Source organism: Oryx dammah, unplaced genomic scaffold, assembly GCF_014754425.2.
Source record: "Oryx dammah isolate SB20612 unplaced genomic scaffold, SCBI_Odam_1.1 HiC_scaffold_11, whole genome shotgun sequence".
NCBI lineage: Eukaryota > Metazoa > Chordata > Mammalia > Artiodactyla > Bovidae > Oryx > Oryx dammah.
Window position 1 is genome coordinate 49189801 of NW_024070195.1, and position 26257 is coordinate 49216057.

The 26257-nt window shown below is 40.8% G+C and overlaps 1 protein-coding gene across 1 annotated transcript; it reads right to left on the reverse strand.

Moving 5' to 3' along the window:
* Window positions 1-4967: 4967 nt before the first annotated feature.
* On the reverse strand, window positions 4968-7494 carry LOC120869894 (CREB-regulated transcription coactivator 2-like). The gene is given in 3 exon segments (XM_040249228.1): window positions 4968-6222; window positions 6224-6330; window positions 6333-7494. Coding segments are annotated over 3 exon segments (2088 nt in total). The 3' UTR covers window positions 4968-5403.
* Between the last annotated feature and the right edge of the window lie 18763 nt (window positions 7495-26257).

Genomic DNA, 26257 nt, shown 5'->3' on the forward strand with positions numbered 1-26257 from the left:
ATATATATACACACACTACTTATGGCTATTTAAATTATTATTTGAAGTATGTTTTCTAACAAGAGATCTATATAGTACATATGGTATATGTGTGCTATACAATGTGTATCTCACTGAATGCATTTGTACATAACGTTCAGTGAAAATAGCCAAAATACAAGGTTGATATGTAGAATGATTACACCTTTGTGAAATGGCATTTACCAAGATAAGATTGCCCATTTTGCAGTCCAAGACAGAGTTTGAATCTTTGATTACTCATACACATAGAGGCTGCTGCAGGTCAGGGAGCCCTCCTTCCTCTTGAAACCCTTGGTGGTGACATGTATGGTCTCTGAAGTCATTGTGGCTTGAAGGAGAGGTGAGGGAGCTGCACCAACTCTTAGCTGGCTTGACCAGAAGGTGAGGTGTGTCCTTCGCCACCATATGTATCATCCAGAACTAGTCCCACAGCTCACATATATATTTAAGAGATCCTAGAGAGTTACTCTGCCACAAATGCACTTTTTAGACAATAAAATATCCTCTATAAAGTTTGCTATTAATATCAAAATATTAATAACAGCTTTCTGAGTGACTGATTATGATTAATTTCAACTTCCTTCTTTGTACTTTTCCCCTTTCCCAAATACTTTGTTTAGTTCAGTTCAGTCACTCAGTCGTGTCCGACTCTTTGTGACCCCATGAATTGCAGCACGCCAGGCCTCCATGTCCATCACCAACTCCCGGAGATCACTCAAACTCACGTCCATCGAGTCGGTGATGCCATCCAGCCATCTCATCTTCTGTCGTCCCCTTCTCCTCCTGCCCCCAATCCCTCCCAGCATCCGAGTCTTTTCCAATGAGTCAGCTCTTCACATGAGGTGGCCAAAGTATTGGAGTTTCAGCTTTAGCATCATTCCTTCCAAAGAACACCCAGGACTGATCTCCTTCAGAATGGACTCGTTGGATATCCTTGCAGTCCAAGGGACTCTCAAGAGTCTTCTCCAACACCACAGTTCAAAAGCATCAATTCTTCGTCCCTCAGCCTTCTTCACAGTCCAACTCCCACATTCATACATGAACACTGGAAAAAACATAGCCTTGACTAGACGGACCTTTGTTGGCAAAGTAATGTCTCTGCTTTTGAATGTGCTATCTAGGTTGGTCATAACTTTTCTTCCAAGGAGTAAGCTTCTTCTAATTTCATGGCTGCAGTCACCATTTGCAATGATTCTGGAATCCAAAAAATTAAAATCTGACACTGTTTCCATTGTTTCCCCATCTATTTGTAATATGTACTATTTTCATAAAATAATTTTTAAAGTATTAAAACTACAAAGTAACCATGTACTCCATGTCACATTACTTTAGCTTTTTATTAGTTTTAGGAACTATTAATATACCTTAAAAAATTACTTTAGCCCTCAGTCAAACATAACTATAATCTGTTAACCTTTACTTTGTGCCTTGGTAAAATATAAAATGTAAGATCACTATAGACTTAATTTTTTTGCAATTTAAATCTTTTCTTGGAGTAGAGTTGCTTTACAATTTTGTATTAGTTTCTGCTGTACAACATCATGAATCAGCAATTTGTACACATACATCCTCTTCCTCTTGAACCTCCCTCTCACTCCCACTGCCCATCCCATCTCTCTAGATCATGGCAGAGCACCAAGCTGAACTCCCTGTGCTACACAACAGGCTCTCATGAACTATCTACTTCATACATGATAGTGTACATATGTCTAACCAAATCTCCCAGTTCATCCCACCTTCTCCTATCGACCCCCTCATCATGTCCACACATCCTTTCTCTATGTCTGTGTCTCTATTTTGCCCTAGTACTAGGCGCATCTATATAATTTTTCCTAGACTCCACATATATGTGTTAAGAGAGGATGTGTGTGTGTGCATGCTCACTTGCTCAGTCGTGTCCAACTATTTGTGACCTTGTGGACTGTAGCCCACCAGGCTCCTCTGTCCATGGGATTCTCCAGGCAAGAATACTAGAGTGGGTTACTGTGTCCTCCTCCAGGGAATCTTCCCAACCCAGGGATCGAACCTAAGTCTCTGGCATCTCCTGTACTGTAGGAAGATTCGTTACCCACTGAGCCACCTGGTAAGCCCTGTTAGTAGAGAATACAAAGGACATAATCCAATTTTAAGATTGAACAACTTAAATATAGTTAAATATGTTATGTCAAGTATCTAGCATATTATTTATGAGTTAATGCTTCAACCATACAAATAGGAATGAAGGGATAATAAACATTTTGTGACAGAAAAGAGGATGTGATAGGAGAATGTGGGGCTCAGTTATAATCTCAAGGGAGACTTACTGACAAATGCCCAAATCTCTAACACTTTTGTTACTAACATAAGCAGCTGTGCCAACTGTGGGGTGTGAATATTGTGAAAACATTTTGTCTCTCAGATTAATTGCTTCAGCATCTCTCTCAAATGATATCAGGACATCCAGATCTCAGGAAGCCCTCTTTGAACTTGAATTACCCAAGGAACTCAAAACTGTTCAATCAAAAAAGGGTCAATCATATTGCCCTTGGTAGTTCACCAAGTAGCAGGTGAAGAGGAAATTGGAGGGTCGTTTTACTGTTTTTGCCTCGCCAAATCTTCATTGAGGCATTGTTGAAAATTCTCCCTGCAAAGTCATTTTCACAGATTTCTCTGTGCTAGACATATTTTATTTCCTGAGGTTACAGCTTTTTATTCCAAAGGAACTCGCACAGACATTGTTCCTAAGTCACATCCTCTATAATAAGTTGCTTCCAAAAAAAAAAAACCGCACAATTTCCTACTCTTCCCAAATACTTTATCATTTGATGTGAGGCTTTACAGTTCCTCTCAGCTTAAAATGAGTTTATTCCTCCACCTCTTGATCTGCGATGGTCTCGTCTCTTGCTTTGAGCAACAAAAGATGGTGGTAGTTTTGCTACAGCAACTCCAAACCTAAGTCTCTGAGGGCCTTGCAGTCTTCTTTTCTTTCTTTTAGAATCCTGCTGCTGCCATCTGAACTCATGCAGGCCAGCAGCTGAATGAAGAAAGACATGTCACTCCACCATCAGACTCTCTAGTGAGTTGAGGTCTCCAGGATGAGCTAGTCTCTAGCCAACCCATCAGAGAGACATGGAAAGCCCACTGTAAGATCATTCATGTCTGGCCCAGATCAGCAGAACCAAATGACTAACCATAGCCTCATGAACAATACCAAGTGGTTGTTGTCATTTGTTGTTGTTGTTGTTATTCTTACTTATGTTATGAAATCAATGTCCATCTCCTGACTGCACCTCTCTCTATTAGACTGCCAACTCCATGAGAGTGGAGTCTCTTTTGGACTATTCAATACTGCCTCCCCAGCATCCAGCACTATTCCTGGCACTTAGCACACCCCCAATAAATGCAGGATGGATGAGAATGTTTGAATAGCCAGGACGATGCTGGTTTAACCAATAGCAGAAAAACTGAGAAAAGGAGACTAACATCACATGAAGTGGACAGAACAGTTTGAGACAAGAATCAGAATTGGTTCTGATTGTACTGTGCTCTGACTACACTATTAGCTACATGGTCTGAGCAGGTCAAAATTCTTTATCCACCACACCCTCAGTTTTCTCCTCTGTAAAATGAGAATAACAAACCTGTAACTGGGCAGATGAATATCCTCCAAGGCAGAAACGGTAAGTCTAGTAGAGGGTCGGAGAAGGTGATGGCACCCCACTCCAGTACTCTTGCCTGGAAAATCCCATGGACGGAGGAGCCTGGTGGGCTGCAGTCCATAGGGTCGCGAAAAGTCAGACACAACTGAGCAACTTCACTTTCACTTTTCAGTTTCATGCATTGGAGAAGGAAATGGCAACCCACTCCAGTGTTCTTGCCTGGAGAATCCCAGGGATGGGGGAGCCTGGTGGGCTGCCGTCTATGGGGTTGCACAGAGTCGGACATGACTGAAGCAACTTAGCAGTGGAGGGTCATGGTGACCCAAATGGGTCAACCATCTGCTGAGGCATGCTGGAGAACCAAGTGACTGATGTCTTAAGCCTCTAGACTTCCACAGATTTGTTTACAGGAAGCTGTGTACAGCCGCTCTGGAGCTCAGGACTCCAGGCCAGATTAACACACCTTTCTTCACACTGAGTTTTCCTGATTCTATTTCCTAACAGTGGACATAATTTTTCAAAGAAAAATTTCTAACATTGAATTACAAAGGGAAGAAGTGAAGGTCTGGTGCCGGGAGCCAGCGTGAGGAATCCCACCCATGGCAAAGGTCATGAAGAAGGAAGCCCGACCAAACACAAAGGTGTGATCTGGCTTCAGGGGTTCCCCCTGGGTTTTCCTGAACATCTACCGCCCAAAACCAGAGTCTTCTTGCCTTATTGTACTGTGCTTTCCACTCTTCTGACATTCTCTGGAAAAAGTTAACTCAGGGCTTCAGTTAACAGTCTCCTGCATATGAAAAGAATGTTTCAGCTCAAACACCTTTGATGGCTCTCTAACTTGCCTAACAGTTGGGGACTTTTACAACTTGTGAATTGTTTATAGCCCCCCAACCGTGAGAGGCACAAAGCTTAAAGCGTCTTAAAGATACAGAGCCTCTTCTAAAAAGCTAAAAATTATACTGGTGATGGGTTTCATTGTTGACTCAATGACTGCTACCAGGCCTCCATATTCTTTATCTTTTAGACATCTGAAGGATATTAATTAATGTAATTGGGATATATAAATAGGAATATAGTAGTTTTGATGTTAGCAACACTAGACTTTTGAGTTAATTAAATTTCTCTTTGTTATAAATCACTGTACTTCTTTCATTGTTATAAATCGTTGTGTCTTTGATATGTAAGAATGTAACTTTATTTAGTGCTTTCTGAGAGTGGCACCAGACTTTGGGAAGAACAACACAAATGAGTCTTCTGGTTGACAAACCCTTATCAAAAAAGGGCCATAAAATGTTAACTGTTTTTTTAAATAGGATTTTTAAATTAACATATAATATATTTAATAAAAAATAATATCCACTCTGGCTCTCTCCTCCACTGTAAGGGGAAGAGTGGTGAGGAGGGGCTGGCACTGCCCACCCCTAAGCGTCCGGACAAGCCCTGCCTCCAGGGCTCCCCTCTACCCCCCCACTTTCCAACATACTCTGACCTCCAGACAGACTGTTCAAAGTTACAAGTGCTTTAGGCCCTCCCTTGAGGTCCCCCAGGCCCCCCTCAACTTGTGCAGAATTCAGGGGCCACCTGGAAAAAAAACCCTTTGCCTTTTCTCATTCTTGGGATCCTTCGTTCATGTCAGAAAGAGGATCTGGGGGCAGAGAGTGGCATCTCTACTGGCCAGGGGGAAGGGAGAAAAGGGACAGTGACGAGGGACAGGGCCGAGAAGAGGGATGGTGCTGAGGTGGGCTCACTGCAGCCGGTCACTGCGGAATGAGTCCTCCACAGCTGGGTCAGGCAGCAGGGTGCACGGGTCACTCAGCATGCTGAGCCCCTCCAGGCCCAGTGGCTCCATGTGCAGCTCCTCCTCCAGCCCCAGCCCCAGCCCCAGCCCAGCTGCTGACACCTCAAAGCCCGGCACTCCGGCCGGGGCCACTGCAATCTCCTTGGAGAAGCCTGGGGAGGCATCTCCTGTGAGGATGATGTTAGGCCCTGAGCCATGGCATGAACAGTGGGTTACTTTATGGTGGTTGAGGGTGTGAGGGTCCTGGGGGCCACTCACTGGTCCCTCACCCCCTAAGAAGCCATGCCCTTCGGGAAAGCCAGGGGAATCCAGCTCCAGGCTGGTCGATGGGTTCTCCATGTTGAACTGCTCCAGGTTCCCCAGGCTGAAGTCACTCATCGACCGGTGGTAAGACTGCTGCCCATGCTCACTGGGGCTGGGTGGGTACAGCGTCCCATACTGCAGCTGCCTGCCTGGGGGCTGGCCCCCTGAGGGCTGCACTGAGCAGGCCTGAGAGGGCAGCCCTGGCTGCTGCAGAGGCTTTGGGGTGGGTTGCTGGGTGGGCAGAACCAAACTTGGGGGGCTGTATGGGTATGGAGGCAGCCGCTGGTCGGTGGGCAGCTTACTGGTATCCAGGGGGACGCCCTGAGTGATGGAAGACAAGGTGGGTGACATTGTTGGTGAAAACTGTTTCGGCAGCTGCTGTTGGGACCTTCTGGCATCGGCTGGGCCCACGGGCAAACTCAGGGGACTGAGGGGCACATGGCGGTGGTGGGGGGTGGGGCCCAGGGGTAGACGCTGGGTAAGGGGTGGCCACCAGAGCTGGAGAGGGAGCGGGAGAGGAGGAAGCGGAGGAGGAGAGGGCCAGGGCATTGAGCGAGGGGTGGCCCAGCTGGGCAGTGCATGGCGGGCCAAGGAGGAGGCAGGCAGTGAGGGGTGACTGTGGGAGCCCTGGGGCTGGGGCTGAGGACTGCTCAGGGAAGCCTGGAGGTTGGGATTGCTTAGGGAAGACTGCAAGGATGGGTGGCTGAGAGGTGAATGAAGTCCTGGAGCATCATAGCCTTGGCCCAGGGCCAGGCCCCCCCTGATGCCCAGGTGGGTCATGGTGTGGGTCAAATTGGAGGTACTGCTGCCCCCACTCAGGCTGGGATAGGCTGTCTCCTCTGGGTCCAGGGGGGTGGGCAGCGGTGGGGGAAAGTGCAGGTTGGTGAGGTCAGGTAGAGAGCCTCCCGTGTTCATGGCAGGTGGGAGGACAGGCACGGTGGAAGGCTGGTCAGGAGACAGGAAGATGTTAATTCCAGGGACTTCACAGGACCGAGGTCGGAAGGAGGACGAGGACAGCTTCTTAGCATCCCATGGTTTCAACAAGTGCTTATCATCTAGCAAGTTCTCCTCAATAGCAGGGACTTGAAAGAGAAAGACTTTGGAGTCCATCTCGCCGTCCAGACAACCTCCACGGTGGCCTGGCAGGACGCTGGGGGGTGCAGGGCTTGTATAAGTGTCCTGAGGGCTGGGGTTCATCACGCTTGTGTGAAGGGCAGAGTCAGAGCTTGTCCTGTTAAGTGCAGATGGTAGTCGAAACAACTGCCCCTTCTCTGCAGGGAAATTGCCCCAGGGCATTGTCCTCCACCAGCTGGACTCCGGGGGAGGAGATAAATAGGCAGGACTATAGGGAGAGCTGTCAATGTGGTGGGGGTAGTGGTGAAGCGGGGACAGCATTCTTCAGGTATCTCGCTGCACCCGTTCCACCAGCCTGTGATGTCGAGTGCTCCGAGATGAATCCAGAGGGGAGTGGAGGGGGTTCTGGAACTCGGCTAGGCCACAGCCAATCTGGTTCACATTGGGCAGAGAGCCACCATAGTGGGAGCTCCTTGTGTATGCCAGCTGCAGTTTTTGGGCCTGTAACCAGGTGGAGCTGATGTCCATCATCACCTCCTTGAAGGCCGCCGTCTCCTTGGCCTGACGCTGCTTCTGCAGCGCGATCTTCTCACTAAACTTACGCGGATTGGAAGCTGAGGCCACGGCCAAACCAGGCCCGTTTGCTCCCGACGTCACCATCTTCCTCCCCCGTCCCTCCCCACCACCCTCCCAATACAAGCCACGGCCTCCACCACGGGCCCCAGCCAGGCTCTTCCAGGCGTAGATGTTGTGGGGAGGGGGGTGGGAGGGGGGTTCATGTTTGGGAATGCATGTACACCCGTGGTGGATTCATGTCAATGTATGGCAAAACCAATACAGAATTGTAAAGTAAAATAAAAAATAAATAAATAATAAATAAATAAATAAATAAATAAAATGTTAATTGGCCTTCTGGCCAGAAGATGATGTAAATCACCTAGGACTTGTTTATACTACTAGGTATGTAGAGAAAAAGCTTGGTCTCGATAAGAGTCAGGGCTGCTGAAGCTGCATAATTTTATATTATCCATTGATTTCTTTGTACAAAAAAAGGTATAAAAGGCCTTTCTGGACAATAGAGGATGGGCCAATCACTGGAAAGACTGGTTTCCCCTGTGTCCTCTTTACTCTAATTTCTGGCTGAATTCCCATCTAGAGTAGGGAGGCTCACCACGTCTACTTATTTGCCCTGGCTTTTAAGTCCCATGAGAGAGGGAGTCCAAGGCGGGGCACCCTCCGCTATTCAAATGAGCGCCAGTGGCCTAAAGTAGATGGTGCGAACTTCTTGTCCTAAAGTTTTACTGGCTTTCCCCATAAAGCAAATTATTCAGCCTCTTTTCTCCACTAAATTTTCCTACTACACTATTTCTTCCTAATCTCTCTTTATAATTATAATTAAATAAATGTTTCCCTCACCTATGCCGTCTCCCCTTTGAATTCCCTGGATCCACCAGGGCAGGACCCTGGCAGTCTGGGACTGAACGAATCCCACAGGCTTTCTTCTTTTACAAAGTTACTAACTTCCTCAACAGCCACTGTGGCTGCAGGCCAACAAGTATTACATGAAGAGCCCAAGGAAATTTCTGGGAATGATCAGTATATTCTATACCTTGATTGTGGTGAGGGTGTATATATATATCTAAACTTATAAAAATGTGTACATTAAATGCGTAAAATATTTGATAATAACCTTCCCTGAGGGAAACAAAACCCACAAAAGTTACACTTAGCTGAATGTGTTTCAGAGTAACTTTCTGTATATACCTGAACATAAAAGATACAAAAGAAACCAAAAACCCAACTGCCACTTCTGAAGACCCTAGAACAAAAGTAAGGTACTGTGTATGCCCCCCGCACATAACACCACCTGATGGGTAGGCAAACCACCTAAGCCACCCTTCTGGCCCCACCCCTGAGCCCATGTAAGGAATCAGCTCACCTTCCTCTTGGGAGCCAGCAATGGAATCTGTTTGTGCTCCCTCCCTTCTGCCACAGCAGGAGCCCTAGTAAGGCTTTGCATAAATTGCTTCTCTGTTCTCCAGTCAATTTCCATTGATTGGGGAAGGTCAAGAGTCCTGGTGGCTATCAGGGTTATCCTGGAAGGTTGCAGCGAGTACAGGGACTTCTGTTCCTGAACTTACCCTGACTTAGCCTGACTCAGTCACATCAGTGACCCTCACTGAACCCAGGACTGCTTACCTGCGCATGGTGCAGACTTCACCAGGGGACCTGGTTGGTAAGTAACTCCAAGCACCAGTGTCTGTGTCTCCCATCTCTCTGCCTACAGTCTGCTGCTCCCAGGTTAGAATCTATGAGGACTGTGATCTTTGTTCTGCAACTAGAGAGAAACAGTGGGGGTCCAGCATGCTCTCTGCCTCTTCTGCTCACACCTGTCCTTCACTGTTTGGGGGCAGAACTGGATGGAATAACATGAGTACACCATGCCTACACAGAGCCTCCCAAGTAACACAATGCCAGAAATGCTTGAGACGACTATGATGAGGAAAACAGTAAACACAGGTATTTATAGGAATTTGGAGAATCACTGAAAGTAAAACTCAAAAGCAAAGGACCAAAGTACTTGAACTTACACAAAATGCATGATGCAAAAGTATTACAACATAGAGGAAGAATAAATGTTCTCAACAAGTCAGTCTCCCATTTGCTATGATGCTCTAGAAAGCAGGAACTTCCCATGTGGCTCAGTGGTAAAGAATCTTTCTGCCAATGCAGGGGACAATAGATTCAACCCTTGGGCTTGGAATATCCCCTGGAGGAGGAAATGACAACTCACCCCAATTTTCTTGCCCATGAACAGAAGAACCCGGTGGGCTACAATCTATGGGGTCACAAAGTCAGACACGATTGAGCATACACATATTCCACCTCCAGAGAACAGAAGCTCATCTCTGTCAGGAGGCCTTCATAGATACACATGGTCTGGTGGTAAATAATCCTAAGCACAGAGCAGCCTGCCCAGCTTCTACCCTGATGTCATCACTCTAGCAGTAAGACAGATGAGGAACTTGTTCAAGTGAGTGCTCTGGGGCCAGATGATCATTTACAAAGTTTGTGAATTCAGAGAACTGCATACTCTTCTGGGCCACAGCTATAAAATGGAAATACAAATAGTGCCCGCTTTATAGTATTGTGGTGAGAACTGAATATTATATAGTGCTCAAAATAGTCTATGATATAAATTCTCAGTAAGTGTTGATTATTAATACTATTTACTTCCACATGCTTTCCTTGTTGCTCAGCTGGTAAAGAATCCACCTGCAATATGGGAGACCTGGGTTGGATCCCTGGGTTGGGATGATCCCCTAGAGAAGGGGAAGGCTACCCACTCTAGTATTCTGGCCTAGAGAATTCCATGGGGTCTCAAAGAGTTGGATATGACTGAGTGACTTTCACACACACTTACTTCCACATATAAATTACCTAACCTCATTCTTCAACTATAAAATGAGGATTATAGTAATTTTTATTTACAGATAGAGTTGGTCTAGGATATAAAGAAATATATGTGTTAAAATGATTATAACATTGATTGAAAAAGTAAGAATTGAATAAATATTAGTAATTATTATAAATTTATAAGTAAAATATCAATGATTCTTAGAAGGGTTTAAAGAAAACACCATAATTTATTTTACGCATTTTAACTTTAATCTCTTAAAAATTCATCCTACTAAAAGTTCTTTTTATTTCATACTGGCTCTTTTGCTATTTTTTTTGTTTGTTTGTTTCAGAAGTTACCAGTTATCCTATTGGCTTCAAATTACTTACATATGGACACATGAACCTAAATCATATTGGATATAAAATGATTACAGAAAGTCATTTCTGAGTTTATTTCAATAACATCTAAACTAAACATCAGCTCAATTATTTCTAGGTAACAATCACAAGGATTTTTTTTTTTTCATTTTGGAATACTTTATAGCTTCTGAAGTACTTTCATTATCTCATTTTAGAAATATTGTTTCTCACAATTTCAATAAAGAAAAAAACTAAGTCATAGAAATGAAATAATTTAGCAAATAATTGAGTAAATGTCAGATTCAGAATTTGACCCATGGTCTTTAGACTCCAAGTCCCATGTTCTTTACACAGTATAATATTTCCCTTCATAATTGGTAAAATTAACATTTAGAAAGAATGTTGTTATTTCAAATTCTACATTTACTGGCAATTTAACAATGAAAATGTCATTAGAAGTAATATGAAAAATTATATTTGTAATAAGTAAGGCAAACTAATTAATCCAACTTAAATCTAGTGTAGTGTGCTAATCATTAAGGATAAGTTTTGACTATCACATCAATTTAAATTATATTTATGCATAAAAGAGATGACAGCTTTCTCTCTGCTATTTTTCTTTCCTGTTTTCTCATCAGACAAGTCGAAAATGGTTTGCATAATATTATATTTGTATAGCCAGGATGGTAAGGCATAATTTCTTAATCTTACTAAGCACCAAAGGCTGGAAATAAAAATCTATCCATCCAACCATCCATCTATTTATGTGCTGTGTTATGCTGTGCTCGGTCGTTTCAGTCATGTCCTACACTTTGCAACCCTATGGACTGTAGCCTACCAGGCTTTGTCCATGTGATTCTCCACAATATTGGAATGGGTTGCCATGCCCTCCTCCAGGGGATCTTCCTGGCCCAGGGGTGGAACCAGGATATCTTGCATTGCAGGCAGATTTTTTTTTACCACTGAACTACCAGGGAAGAACCCATCTATCCATATGTGTGATTAAATATGAAATTTCCAATGGGCTATTGTATGAATATGACACAGATTTGGATCTAGAGAATAGTACATCCTTTTGTGAATTTGCATAAATTTAATTCTTTAAGTTCAAAATATTTGGGCTCCAAAATATAGATAGGCATAGTTAGCACAATATAGTGGAAAAGAGTTTAGCATCAGGTAAACTTTCATTTTTTTTTTTTTTTTTACTGTGGGCATTTATCCTTTATCAGAAATATCTCCCATAAACTCTGATGGTGTTTCTTTACTGGTGAAAATATACACAGTTCTGGATAAACCAAACCTAAATATAAAATATAAATCCTACATCTGAAGCCAACCAGATGGTCTTGGACAGGTCACTTAAATTTCTGAGCCCCATTTTACCTAGGTGTAAAATAAGAAAATGAGTTCATACACTCAAGACTTGCAGGTAAGTGTAGGCAGGCTATGTGTGTAGAACCTGCTATATGATTTAGGTACTTTATGCATGTTGTCAACATGATCAATCAACACAATCATGATTATAACCTGTTAAGACTAGCTCTGTCTTTTCCATTAACATGGAGGAACGAATTGAACTGCATTTTCATTTATATTGTTACCTTCTTTATTGAATTTAAAGAATGTTTCAAGTTTCATAAGAAAGACTTTCTTACAAATGAGTATACAAAAAGATGTTTTCACTTATGAGTAAGTACACAAACAGATGTTCTTCAGTACCAAAGAATGTGATAACCATCAGACAACTGAATTCATCTCCCATGCTAGTAAGGTCATGCTTGAAATCTTGCCTGCTAGGCTTCAGCCTTGTGTTAACCAAGAACTTCCAGATGTTAAAGTTAGGTTTAGAAAAAGAAGAGGAACTAGAGATCAAATTTTCAACATTTGTTGAATTATAAAGAAAGCAAGGGAGTTTCAGAGAAAAACATCTATCTCTGTTTAATCGATTACACTAAAGCCTTTGACTCTGTGGATCATGACAAATTGCGGAAGGCTCTCAGAGAGATGGTAATACCAGACCATCTTACCTGTCTCCTGAGAAACCTGTATTCAGGTCAAGAAGCAACAGTTAGAACCCTGTTTGGAACAACTGATTGGTTCAAGATTGAGAAAGGAGTACAACAGCTGTCTGAAGTCACTCTATTGCTTTAACCTTTACATTGAGCACATCATGAGAAATGCCAAGCTGGATGTGCTATAAGCAGTAATCAGGATAGGCTGGAGAAGCATTAACAACCGCAGATATGTGGATGATACTACTCTAATGGCAGAAAGTGAAGAGGAACTAAAGAGCCTCTTGATGAAGGTAAGGGAGGAGAGTGAAATAGCTGGCTTAAAACAAAATATTAAAAAACTTAGATCATGGCCCCATTACTTCATGTCAAATAGAAGGGGAAATGATGGAAGCAGTGACAGATTTCCTCTTCTTGGGCTTCAAAATCACTGCAAAAAGTTATGGCAGCCATGAAATTGGAAGACAATTGCTTCTTGGCAGGAAAGTGATGACAACCTAGACAGTGTGTTGAAAAGCGGAGACATTGCTCTGATGACAAAAGTCCATATAGTCAAGGCTATGGTCTTCCAAGTGGTCATGTACAGTTGTGAGAGCTGTACTGTAAAGAAGGAAAAATGACAAAAAATGTATGCTTTCAATCTGTCGTGCTGGAGAAGACTCCTGAAAGTCCCTTGGATAGTAAGGAAATCAAACCAGTCAATTTTAAGGGAGATCAGCCCTGAATATTCACTGAAAAGACTAATACTGAATCTGAAGCTCCAGTATTTTGATCATCTGATGTGAACAGAAGACTCATTGGAAAGGTCCCAGATGCTGGGAAAGATTGAGGGCAGAAGAAGAGGGCATCATAGGATAAGATGGCTGGAGGGCCTCACCGATACAATGAACATGAAATTGGCCAAACTCCGGGAGTTGGTGAGGGACAGGGAGGCGTGGTGTGCTTCAGTCCAAGAGGTTGCAAAGAATCAGGCATGACTGAACAGCTGAGCAACATTTTAAAGCATGAGGACTAAATGGTACACGTGTGTGTTAGTCGCTCAGTCATGTTCAATTTTTTGTGACTTCTAGTGCTGATGAATTGTTCATAAGCAGGTGGATGGGGGAGAAGCTGGGCTTGCAGTGTTGGCCCATATCTATGGTGTGAACCCTCCCATAGTAGCTGATCCCAGCTGTCCCAGTTGCTGAATAAGAGTTGGGAAAAACTGCCCTGTAGCATTCTGCTATGGAGTGTCTCCATGACAGAGATACCATTAACCTCAGGAGAACAGAAGATAGTAAAATGCCTAAAAATAATTAGAAACAATGAGCTTTGAGCTTTTGTTTTATTTTTAGAAAAAAAGAAAGAAACCAAGGATTACTTAAGCAAGTAAGAAAAATACCTTTATTCTGCTCTTTAGGAGTTATGACCAACTTTCTATCTTCTAGCTCACTTACCCATTCTTCTGTCACAGTTATACTGCTGATTATTTCTATAGTGTTTTTAATTTCAGTAATTGTGTTCATCTCTGTTTATTCTTTATTTATTCTAGGTATTTATCAAATATTTTAATTGATTTTTGCATTTTCTCCATTCTATTTTTGAGATTTTGGATCATCTTTATTATCATTACTCTGAATTCTTTTTCAGATAGCTTGCCTAATTCCTCTGTTTATTTGGCCTTGTGAATTTTCACCTTTTTCCTTCATTTGCACAATATTTCTCTTTCCTTCCTTTTTTTCCCCCTAACTTACTATGTTTGAGGTCTCTTTTTAGTCTGAGGCAAGACACATTAAGGCCATAATATTTCTTCCGTTTGGTTTCAGCCCTCAATGGATGAGGTTGGCCCAGTTGTTTGTGTAGACTTCATGTTGGGAGGGACTTGTGCCTACATTTTGGTTGGAGGAGGTGAGGTTTTTGCCTCTTATGGGCAGGATGGTGTGAGATGGTAGGTTTTTGAGTATCTGTGGAAAGCATGTTTGATGATGGTTAGGTTTGTATTTTTGTCTTGCTTGTTGTTTGGGTGAGACATCCTGCTTCTCAATGGTGGAAAACTGAAAGTATTTGCTTTAAGATTAGGAAGAATTCAAAAGTGTTCACTTGCACCACTATTATTCAACATAAATTTTGGAAGTCCTACTCACTGTAATCTGAGAAGAAATGAAAGAAATCCAGATTGGAAAAATAAGAAGGAAGACTCTCACTGTTTGCAGGTGAAATGATACCGTACATAGAAAAACCTAAAGATACTATCAGAAAATTATTAGAGCTAATCAAGGAACTTAGCAAAAAAGTAGGATACAAAATCAATACACAGAAATCACTTGTATTCCTATACACTAACAATGAAAAACCAGAGAGGGAAATTAAGGAATTAATCCCATTTACCATTGCAACAAAAATAATTAAATAATGAGGAATAAACCTATCTAAAAAGAAAAAAGTTCTGTAAACAGAAAACTGTAAGACACTGATGAAGGGAATCAAAAATCAAATAAACAGATGGAGACATATTCCATGTTCCTTGGCTAAAGAATCAATATTTTGAAAATGGTTATTCTACCAAAAGCAATCTACAGATTCAATGTAATCCCTATTAAATTACCAATGCCATTTTCCACAGGGCTAGAACAAAAATTTCACAGTTTGCATGGAAACACAAAAGACCTGAAAAGCCAAAGTAATCTTGAGAAAGAAGAATCAGTTCAGTTCAGTTCAGTTCAGTTGCTCAGTCTTGTCCGACTCTCTGTGACCCCATGAATCGCAGCACACCAGGCCTCCTTGTCCATCACCAACTCCCACAGTTCACTCAGACTCGCGTCCAACGAGTCCATGATGCCATCCAGCCATCTCATCCTCGGTCGTCCCCTTCTCCTCCTGTCCCCAATCCCTCCCAGAATCAGAGTCTTTTCCAATGAGTCAACTCTTCTCATGAGGTGGCCAAGGTACTGGAGTTTCAGCTTTAGCATCATTCATTCCAAAGAAATCCCAGGGTTAATTTCCTTCAGAATGGACTGGTTGGATCTCCTTGCAGTCCAAGGGACTCTCAAGAGTCTTCTCCAACACCACAGTTCAAAAGCATCAATTCTTCGGCGCTCAGCCTTCTTTACAGTCCAACTCTCACATCCATACATGACTACTGGAAAAACCATAGCCTTGACTAGATGGACATTAGTCGGTAAAATAATGTCTCTGCTTTTGAATAGGCTATCTAGGTTGGTCATAACTTTTCTTCCAAGGAGTAAGCTTCTTTTAATTTCATGGCTGCAGTCACCATCTGCAGTGATTTTGGAGCCCCCCAAAATAAAGTCTGACACTGTTTCCACTGTTTCTCCATCTATTTCCCATGGAGTGATGGGACCAGATGCCATGATCTTCGTTTTCTGAATGTTGAGCTTTAAGCCAATCTTTTCACTCTCCTCTTTTACTTTCATCAAGAGGCTTTCTAGTTCCTCTTTACTTTTACCATAAGGGTAGTGTCGTCTATATATCTGAGGTTATTGATATTTCTCCCGACAATCTTGATTCCAGCTTGTGTTTCTTCCAGTCCAGCGTTTCTCATGATGTACTCTGCATAGAAGTTAAATAAGCAGGGTGGCAATATACAGCCTTGACATACTCCTTTTTCTATTTGGAATCAGTTTGTTGTTCCATGTCCAGTTCTAACTGTTGCTTCCTGGCCTGCATACAGATTTCTTAAGAGGCAGGTCAGGTGGTCTGGTATTCCCATCTCTTTCAGAATTTTCCACATTTTATTGTAATCCACACAGTCAAAGGCTTTGGCATAGTCAATAAAGCAGAAATAGATGTTTTTCTGGAACTCTCTTGCTTTTTCCATGATCCAGCAGATGTTGGCAATTTGATCTCTGGTTCCTCTGCCTTTTCTAAAACCAGCTTGAACATCAGGAAGTTCACGGTTCACGTACTGCTGAAGCCGGGCTTGGAGAATTTGGAGCATTACTTTACTAGCGTGTGAGATGAGTACAATGTGCAGTAGTTTGAACATTCTTTGGCATTGACTTTCTTTGGGACTGGAATGAAAACGGACCTTTTCCAGTCCTGTGGCCACTGCTGAGTTTTCCAAATTTGCTGGCATATTGAGTGCAGCATTTCACAGCATCATATTTAAAGATTTGAAATAGTTCCAATTGAATTCCATCACCTCCACTAGCTTTGTTCATAGTGATTATTTCTAAGGCCCACTTGACTTCACATTCCAAGATGTCTGGTTCTAGATGACTGATCACACCATCGTGATTATCTGGGTTATGAAGATCCTTTTTGTGCAGTTCTTCTGTGTATTCTTGCCATCTCTTCTTAATATCTTCTTCCCCAGACAGCCATTTGGCTTTTTTGTATTTCTTTTCCATGGGGATGGAATTGATCCCTGTCTCCTGTGCAATGTCACGAACCTCATTCCATAGATCACCAGGCACTCTATCTATCAGATCTAGGCCTTTAAATCTATTTCTCACTTCCACTGTATAATCATAAGGGATTTGATTTAGGTCATACCTGAATGGTCTAGCGGTTTTCCCTGCTTTTTTCGATTTAAGTCTGTATTTGGTAATAAGGAGTTCATGATCTGAGCCACAGTCAGCTCCCGGTCTTGTTTTTGTTGACTCTATAGAGCTTCTCCCTCTTTTGCTGCAGAGAATATAATCAATTTCAGTGTTGACCATCTGGTGATGTCCATGTGTAGAGTCTTCTCTTGTGTGGTTGGAAGAGGGTGTTTGCTATGACCAGTGCATTCTCTAGGCAAAACTCTATTAGCCTTTGACCTGCTTCATTCTGCATTCCAAGGCCAAATTTGCCTGTTACTCCAGGTGTTTCTTGACTTCCTACTTTTGCATTCCAGTCCCCTATAATGAAAAGGACATCTTTTTTGGATGTTAGTTCTAAAAGGTCTTGTAAGTCTTCATAGAACCGTTCAACTTCAGCTTCTTCAGTGTTCCTGGTTGGGGCATAGACTTGGATCACTGTGATATTGAATGGTTTTCCTTGGAAACGAACAGAGATCATTCTGTCATTTTTGAGACTGCATCCAAGTACCGCATTTCAGACTCTTTTGTTGACCATGATGACTACTCCATTTCTTCTGAGGGATTCCTGCCCGCAGTAGTAGATATAATGGTCATCTGAGTTAAATTCTCCCATTCCAGTACACTTTAGTTCTTTGATTCCTAGAACTTCAACGTTCACTCTTGCCATCTCCTGTTTGACCACTTCCAATTTGCCTTGATTCATAGACCTGACATTCCAGGTTCCTATGCAATATTGCTCTTTACAGCATCAGATCTTGCTTATATCACCAGTCACATCCACAGCTGGGTATTGTTTTTGCTTTGGCTCCCTCCCTTGATTCTTTCTGGAGTTATTTCTCCACTGACCTCCAGTAGCATATTGGGCACCTACTGACCTGGGGAATACTTCTTTCAGTATCCTATCATTTTGCCTTTTCATACTGTGCATGGGGTTCTCAAGGCAAGAATACTGAAGTAGTTTGCCATTCCCTTCTCCAGTGGACCACATTCTGTCAGACCTCTCCACCATGACCCGCCCATCTTGGGTTGCCCCGAGAACATGGCTTAGTTTCATTGAGTTAGACAAGGCTGTGGTCCTAGTGTGATTAGATTGACTAGTTTTCTGTGAGTATGGTTTCAGTGTGTCTGCCCTCTGATGTTCTCTTGCAACACCTACCATTTTACTTGGGTTTCTCTTACCTTGGGTGTAGGGTATCTCTTCACAGCTGCTCCAGCAAAGCACAGCCGCTGCTCCTTACCTTGGATGAGGGGAAAGAAGAATAGATCTGGAGAAATCAACCCTCCAGACTTAAGACTGTAATACAAAGCTACAGTCATCTAGACAGTATGGTGCAGGCACAAAAACAGAAATATAGACAATAGAACAAGATTGAAAGCCCAGAGATAAATGCACACTCATGTGGGAACCTGATCTTTGACAAAGGAGGTCAGAATATGCAATGGAGAAAGGACAGTCTCTTCAAAAGTGGTATTGAGAAAACTTGACAACTACATGTAAAAGAATGAAATTAGAATACTTCCTAACTCCATACACCAAGATAAATTTGAGATGGATTAAAGATCTAAATATAAGACCAGGAATTACAAAAATATACAGATCTTTCTTGACTTACAATGGGATTATGTCCTAATAAACCCATCAAAAGTTGAAAATATTGTAAATTGAAAATACATTGAATACATCAATCTTCTGAATGAACAGTATAGCTTAGCCCAGTCCACCTCAAATGGGCTCAGAACACTTACATTAGCCTACATTTGGACAAAATCGTCTAACAAGTCCTATTTTAAATAGCATCCTGAATATCTCCTGTAATTGGTGAATACTCTACTGAAGGTGAGAGACAGCAGGGTTGTAAGTTACCTGTTATTCACCCTTGTGATCATGTGCTGATGAGGACCCTGACTCTGATGCCACTAGCGCCCTGAGAGTATCATGACTGTATCACCAGCCCAGAGGAAGACCACATTCAGAATCTGAAGTAGGGTTTTTACTGATTGCAAACTGCTTTCAAAAACCATGCAGCTGGAAAATTATAAGTGATTCTTTGCTATGTGCAAAGCTCACCCAGAAGCTTAGGTTCTAGAACTACAGAATTAACCACTGACAGTGTCTGCTCATCTGACAACTGTCTTCTTCCACAGAGTAGAATTGATGAATAAAATTTACCTGTTTATGTAAGGCTTCTTGGGTTTAGAAGCAATATTTAAAGATATATCTATAATAGTGTATTATGCTACTGCTGCTGCTAAGTCACTTCAGTCGTGTCCGACTCTGTGCGACCCCATAGATGGCAGCCCACCAGGCTCCCCCATCCCTGAGATTTTCCAGGCAAGATTTTCCCTGGAGTGGGTTGCCATTTCCATCTCCAATGCGTGAAAGTGAAAAGTGAAAGTGAAGTCGTTCAGTCATCTCCGACTCCTAGCAGCCCCGTGGACTGCAGCCTACCAGGCTCCTCCGTCCATGGGATTTTCCAGGCAAGAGTCCTGGAGTAGGTTGCCATTGTCTTCTCTGAGTATATTATATATCTGTATATATAAATTTTGCTTTCCAATTCCTTGCAGTTTTAATAATGAAAAACTATTACCCTTACTACTATTAAAAACAAAAAGTAAAGACATAATATCCAATTCAAAGTAGTTCATATGAAAACAAGTTTAATTTGCTAACATTACAAGGATGATCCTCAGGCATTATATCTTTCTTATCAGTCAGTCAGTCAGTCAGTCAGTACAGTTGTTCAGTCGTGTCTGACTCTTCACAACCCCATGGACTGCAGCACGCCAGGCTTTCCTGTACATCACCATCTCCTGGACCTTGCTCACACTCATGTTCATTGAGTCAGTGATGCCATCCTAACATTTATCCTCTGTTGTCCCCTTCTTCTTCTGCCTTCAAACTTTCCCAGCACTGGAGACTTTTCTAAAGAATCAGTTCCTAAAATCAGGTGGCCAAAATATTGGAGTTTCAGCTTCAGCATCAGTCCTTCCAATGAATATTCAGGACTTATTTCCTTTAGGATGGACTGGTTGGATCTCCTTGCAGTCCAAGGGACTCTCAAGAGTCTTCCAACACCACAGTTCAAAAGCATCAATTCTTTGGCACTCAGTTTTCTTTATGGTTCAACTCTCACATTCATATTTGACTACTGGAAAAACCATAGCTTTGACTAGACAGACCTTTGTTGGCAAAGTAATGTCTCTGCTTTGTAATATGCTTTGTAATGTAATGTAATAAGCATTGTAAAAGCTTTGTCATAGCTTTACTTTCAAGGAGCAAACATCTTTTAATTTCATGGCTGCAGTCACCATGAATTTAATTTCATCTGCAGTGCTTTTGCAGCCCAAGAAAATAAGGTTTCTCATGATTTCTATTGTTTCCCCATCTATTTGCCATGAAGTGATGGGACCAGATGCCATAATCTTAGCTTTTTGAATATTGAGTTTTAAGCCAGCTTTTTCACTCTCCTCTTGCTTTCATCAAGAGGCTCTTTAGTTCCTCTTCACTTTCTGAAATAAGCGTGGTGGCATCTGCATATTTGAGGTTATTGATACATCTCCTTGCAATCTTGATTCCAGCTTGTGCTTCATCCAGCTGGGCATTTCTATTGATATACTCTGCATATAAGTTAAATAAGGAAGGTGACAATTTATAGCCTTGATGTATTCCTTTCCCAAATTTTGAACCAGTCTGTTGTTCCATGTCTGATTCTAACTGTTTCTTCTTGACCTGCATACAGATTTCTCAGGAGGCAGGTGTTGCAGTCCTTTAATGGACCAGAACCTGGCAGTCTGGAGTCAATGATAAGAAAGTGAAAGAGAGAAAGAAGCTAATGTTCCCTGGTTTAAGCAGAGAACCAATAAAACCCTTGAACAGGGCTTGCACCACTCACAAAGGCACAAGGTGCACTCCCGAAGGGGGTCTTGGAAGCCTGGGCAGGAGAATGAGCTCGGTGGGTTTCTATGCTCCAGAGAATTAGCCGGCAAGGGAGAGAGAGAGAGAGAGAGAGACAAGGGGACCCAAGCCTCTGGTGGAAGATGGGTGCTTTAATGATCTTTCTGTGAATATATATAGGCTGTTGTATAAGAAATTTCTTTTGACAATGATAAAGATCAGAAAACCAAATGTACAGCAACCATTACCAAAGGAACAAGGGATTAATAATGGTCACAAAGTCAGGAGACAATCCATATCTCAAGAAAGAGGATCGAGACTAAGCAGTTTTGTCATAAGGAGAATGTCTACTGAAGGAGATTCAAGCCTGTCTCATCCTATGACCTCAGTCCTCGGAGTGGCGTGCCCTTCCACTCGTTTCTGTTGCCAGAAACTGATAAGAAACAGAAGATTTATGAGAAACATCACATAGGAATCCTCCTGTTAAACATCCCTGACAGGCAGGTAAGGTGGTCTGGCATTCCCTTCTCTTGAAAAATTTTCCACAGTTTGTTATGATCCACACCATCAAAGGTTTAGCATTGTTGATGAAGCAGAAGTAGATGCTTTTCTGGAATTCTCTTGCTTTTTCTGTGATCCAACGGAAGTTGGCAATTTGTTCTCTGGTTCCTCTGCCTCTTCTAAATCCACCTTGAACATCTGGAAGTTCTCAGTTCATGGACTGTTGAAGCCTAGCTTGGAGAATTTTGAGCATAACTTTACTAGCCTGTGAGATGAATACAATTGTGCAGTAGTTTGAACATTCTTTGGCATTACCTTTTTTGGGGATTGAAATGAAAACGGATCTTTTCCAGTTTTCCTCATATGCTGGCATATTGGATGCAGCACTTTCACAACATTGCCTTTTAGGATTTGAAGTATCTCAGCTGGAATTCCATCACCTCCACTAGCTTTGCTTATAGTGATGCTTCCTAAGGCCCTCTTGACTTCTCATTCCAGGATGTCTGACTCCAGTTGCATGATTAGACCATCATGGTTGTCTGGATCATTAAGATCTTTTTTTTAATATAGTTTCTGTGTATTATTGCCATCTATTCTTAATATCTTCTTCTTCTGTTAGGCCCATACCATTTCTTTTGTTGTGTTCATTATTGTGTTTTATTGTGTCCTTTATTGTGTTCATCTCTACATGAAATGTTCCCTTGTTATCCCTAATTTTCTTGAAAAGATCTCTAGTCTTTCCAATTCTATTGTTTTCCTCTTTTTCTTTATATTGCTCACTTAGGAAGGTTTTCTTATCTTTCCTTGCTATTCTTTGGAGCTCTGCATTTAGGTGGCTATACCTTTCCTTTTCTTCTTTGCCTTTCACTTCTCTTCTTTTTTCAGCTATGTGTAAGGCCTCCTCAGACAACCATTTGCCTTTTTCATTTCTTCTTCTTGGAGATGGTTTTGATCACTGCCTTCTGTACAGTGTTATGAACCTCCATCCATAGCTCTTTAGGCACTCTGTCTATTAGATCTAATCCCTTGAATCTATTTGTCACTTTCACTGTAATATCATAAGGGATTTGATTTAGGTCATACCTGAACAGTCTAGTGGTTTTCCCTACTTTCTTCAATTTAAGTCTAAATTTTGCAATAAGGAATTCATGATCTGAGCCACAGTCAGCTCCTGGTCTTGATTTTGCTGACTGTAAAGAAAAGAGCTTCTCCATCTTTTGCTGCAAATAATATAATCAATCTGATTTTGTTATTGACCATCTTGGGATATCTATGCTAGAATCATCTCTTGCCTTAGTTATAGTTGGTGCCAAAGTTCACATCAGCTGTCACAGCCCTCTTCTCCCCCAAACTCATCCCATGACAATGCATTGGTTGTATGCTCTCCTAGTGCCACCAAGTTTCCAGCTTTATGCTAAATATATGATCACATTCTCCTGTTAATATAACCTCAATACCAAGGAAGTGTGTTTTACATTTGTTCTAGTGTAGAACTCTTGCAGAGGATTCTGAGTGCTCTTGTGTGGGTTTTGTATGCCATCACTAACCCATAACTGTTGCTTTGGAAATAGTATTCAAATTGACCTGCATAGATCATATTTTCTCTGGTAGTGGATGAGTAGCTTGCTAAAGTTTCCAGTCCCATAAAGAGAATAAATGATTCCTTAAAGAAAGGTACATGGGGAGATAAATATTACATGTCTTTTGTAATTGTAAAGTGCAGGTGAAAGGTGAATTGGCATCCAGAGGGGAACAGAAGGCTGATGTGGAGTGCATGAAATAAAACACAATGATGAGATTTGTGTGCTTCCATAGCTAAGAGGAACTATAAATATAGTAGATGGTTCTGATTCAAAAGGATCTCACCAGGCAGAAATGAGATGCATACGGCAAGATGTGATTTCACAGGAGCAAATATAAATCTCTACATTTAGGTTCAAACAGTTGGTTTTATATAAGTAAAAAGTGGAAAAACAAGATTTATAGCAGTTCTACTGAAAAAGTGAAATGTGAAGTTTTATTTAGCTTCAAGTTCAATAGGAACTGACAGCATGGCACTATTGCTAAAAATGGTAATCCAATCTCAGGCTGCTGTCTATTTCACACAAAGGAGATTACACAGCCTCCCTGTGCTGTGTAAGTGTATAAAATCCAGATTATGTTTCTGGTTTGGAATTCTACACTTTGCAAGTGACACTAACAAATTTAAGGGAATCCCGAGTGAGATGAATAGGGTAGAATATCATTTGTAAAATCGCGAATAAACTGGGTGTATTTTTATCTTAGGGATGGCTTCAAGAGTATATAATACCTTCCTTCAACTATTTCCAGGTGTATCAATGGAAAAGGAAGATGATTTTTCTGGGGTTTAGAAAGGCAGTACTACTTCAACTGACAGAAGTCAAATAAAAAGGATTCTGGCTCATGGAGGATATTTCTAACTTTGAAAAGACCATGTCACAATGTAGTATGTGTCTTTTACTAGAGGTGTTAAACTATAAATTAACATTGTGAAGTGCAAAAGAAAAAAAAATTTAATAGTCAGAGTAGGGATGAATGAACATCACAAAATATCATTTACAATATGCATATCAGGATTTCCCTGGTGATTCAGTGGTCAAAATATCACCTTCCAGTGCAAGGAGTGTAGGTTTGATACCTGGTCAGGGAGTTAAGATCTCACAAGCCTTAGGCCCAAAATATCAGAACATAAAAGAGAAGAAAATAAATGTGTTAAATTTATTGTAACAATTTCAATAAAGACTTTAAAAATGATCCACATAAAAAATCTTAAAGAAAGTAAATGTGTCAATTATATTTTATACTTTTGCCTTCTACAATTTTACTTCATACTGTCTTTAATGTTTTTTAATTTGATTTTAACAGTATTATTGAGGTTTAACTCACATGCAATAAACCGCACATAAAATGTATAATTTGATGTTTGACGTCATCTGTATCAGTGAACCTATCACAAAAGTAAATATATCAATCACTCCTAAAATTTTCCTCATGCCCTGTGGGAATCTCTCCCTTCTAAAACAAACCTCACTGCAAAAACTAGAAAAGTGTTTCTAAGCAAACACTGATCTATTTTCTGCCAGTATTAATTTGTTTATATTTTTTAGAATTTAGTATGTATGTAATTAGACAGTCTCTGTTCTCATTTTTTTCTGGTTCCTTTGATTTGGCATAGTATTTTGTGGTTTATCCAAATCATTGAGTGGCTCAATAGTTCTGCCATCTTATTGTGAGTAGTATTCCACTGCATAGATAGTCCATGATTCTCTATTCATTCACCTACTATGCACATTTTGGGTTGCTTTCAGTTGGGGCTACCACAAATTTTGGTATAGACATATTTTTATAATTTTTTGGTGAATATCTAGGAGTAAAATGTCTGGAATATATCTAGGCATATGCTTAACATTTTCAGAAATTCCTGAACACTTTTTTTCCAAAAAGGTTGTGCCATTTTGAGTTTCCAACAGAAACGCATGGAAGTTTTAATACCTCCACAACCTGGTCAATCTATTCAACTTTCAACATTCTATGGGTATATGGTGGTATTACACTGTGGGTTTAGCTTGCATTATCTTAAGTACTAATGTTGTTAAGCATTTCTTTCATGGGCTCTTTTGCACACATTTGTCATTGAAACATCTTCTAAATCTTTGCACATTAAAAAAAAATTATTTGACTTCCTATTTTTCACATTCAGGACACAAGTTCTCTATCAGATACATGATATGCAAATGTTTTCACCCTATCTGAGGCTTATTTGTTAATTATATTAATAATGTTATTACAAAGATCAGTTTTTAATTTTAATGAAAATGTATTTTATGGATTATACTTTCTGAATACTGAGAAATCTTTAAATATTCATAAACATTTTCTCAGAAATTTTCTTTTAGAAACTTTACAGTTTTAGATTTTATGTTTAGGTCTGTGAACCATTTTGAGTAATATTTTATACATGGTACAAAAACATATACAAATCCTTTTTTTTTTTTCACATATGGATAAACAATTGTTCCTAAAACATTTCCTGAAAAAAATTATCCTTTCTCTACTGAAAGGTCTTTACATCTTTGCTTTAAAGGAAATCAGTTATTCTTGAATTCTCTTAAATTGATCTGCTTGCCTATATTTATGCCCTTGTAGCACTGTCATAATAACTAGCTTTAGAGTAAATGTTCAAACCATGGATCATTAGAATTCCAAAGCATGGTCTTTTCTTGTTTACAGTAGTTTTGACTATTCTATGCCTTTTGCACTTACATATAAACTTTAGAATTAGCTTGTCTTTTTTTTTTTTTGCTAAATTCCTATTGAATTTTGAGTGGGATTGTGATAGCTCTAGAAATCAATTTGGGGGAAATTAGCATCTTAACAACATTGTGCCTTTCAATTCTGGAAGACATTATATCTCTCCATATTTTTGCATCTTTAATTTTTCTCAGCAGTATATTGGAGTTTTCAGTGTAAGAGTCTTGTTCATATAGTTTTTAATTTTTTTCCATAATTATTTTCTTTTTAAAATTTTAATATAAATTTATTTACTTTAATTGGAGGCTAATTACTTTACAATATTGTATTGGTTTTGCCCTACATCAACATCCATAATTATTTTCTATTTTTTGTGGTATTATATACAGTGCTGGGTTTTTTTAAAAAGTTCCAGTCTCCAAGTTTGTCATGCATATAAAGAAACAAAATTCATG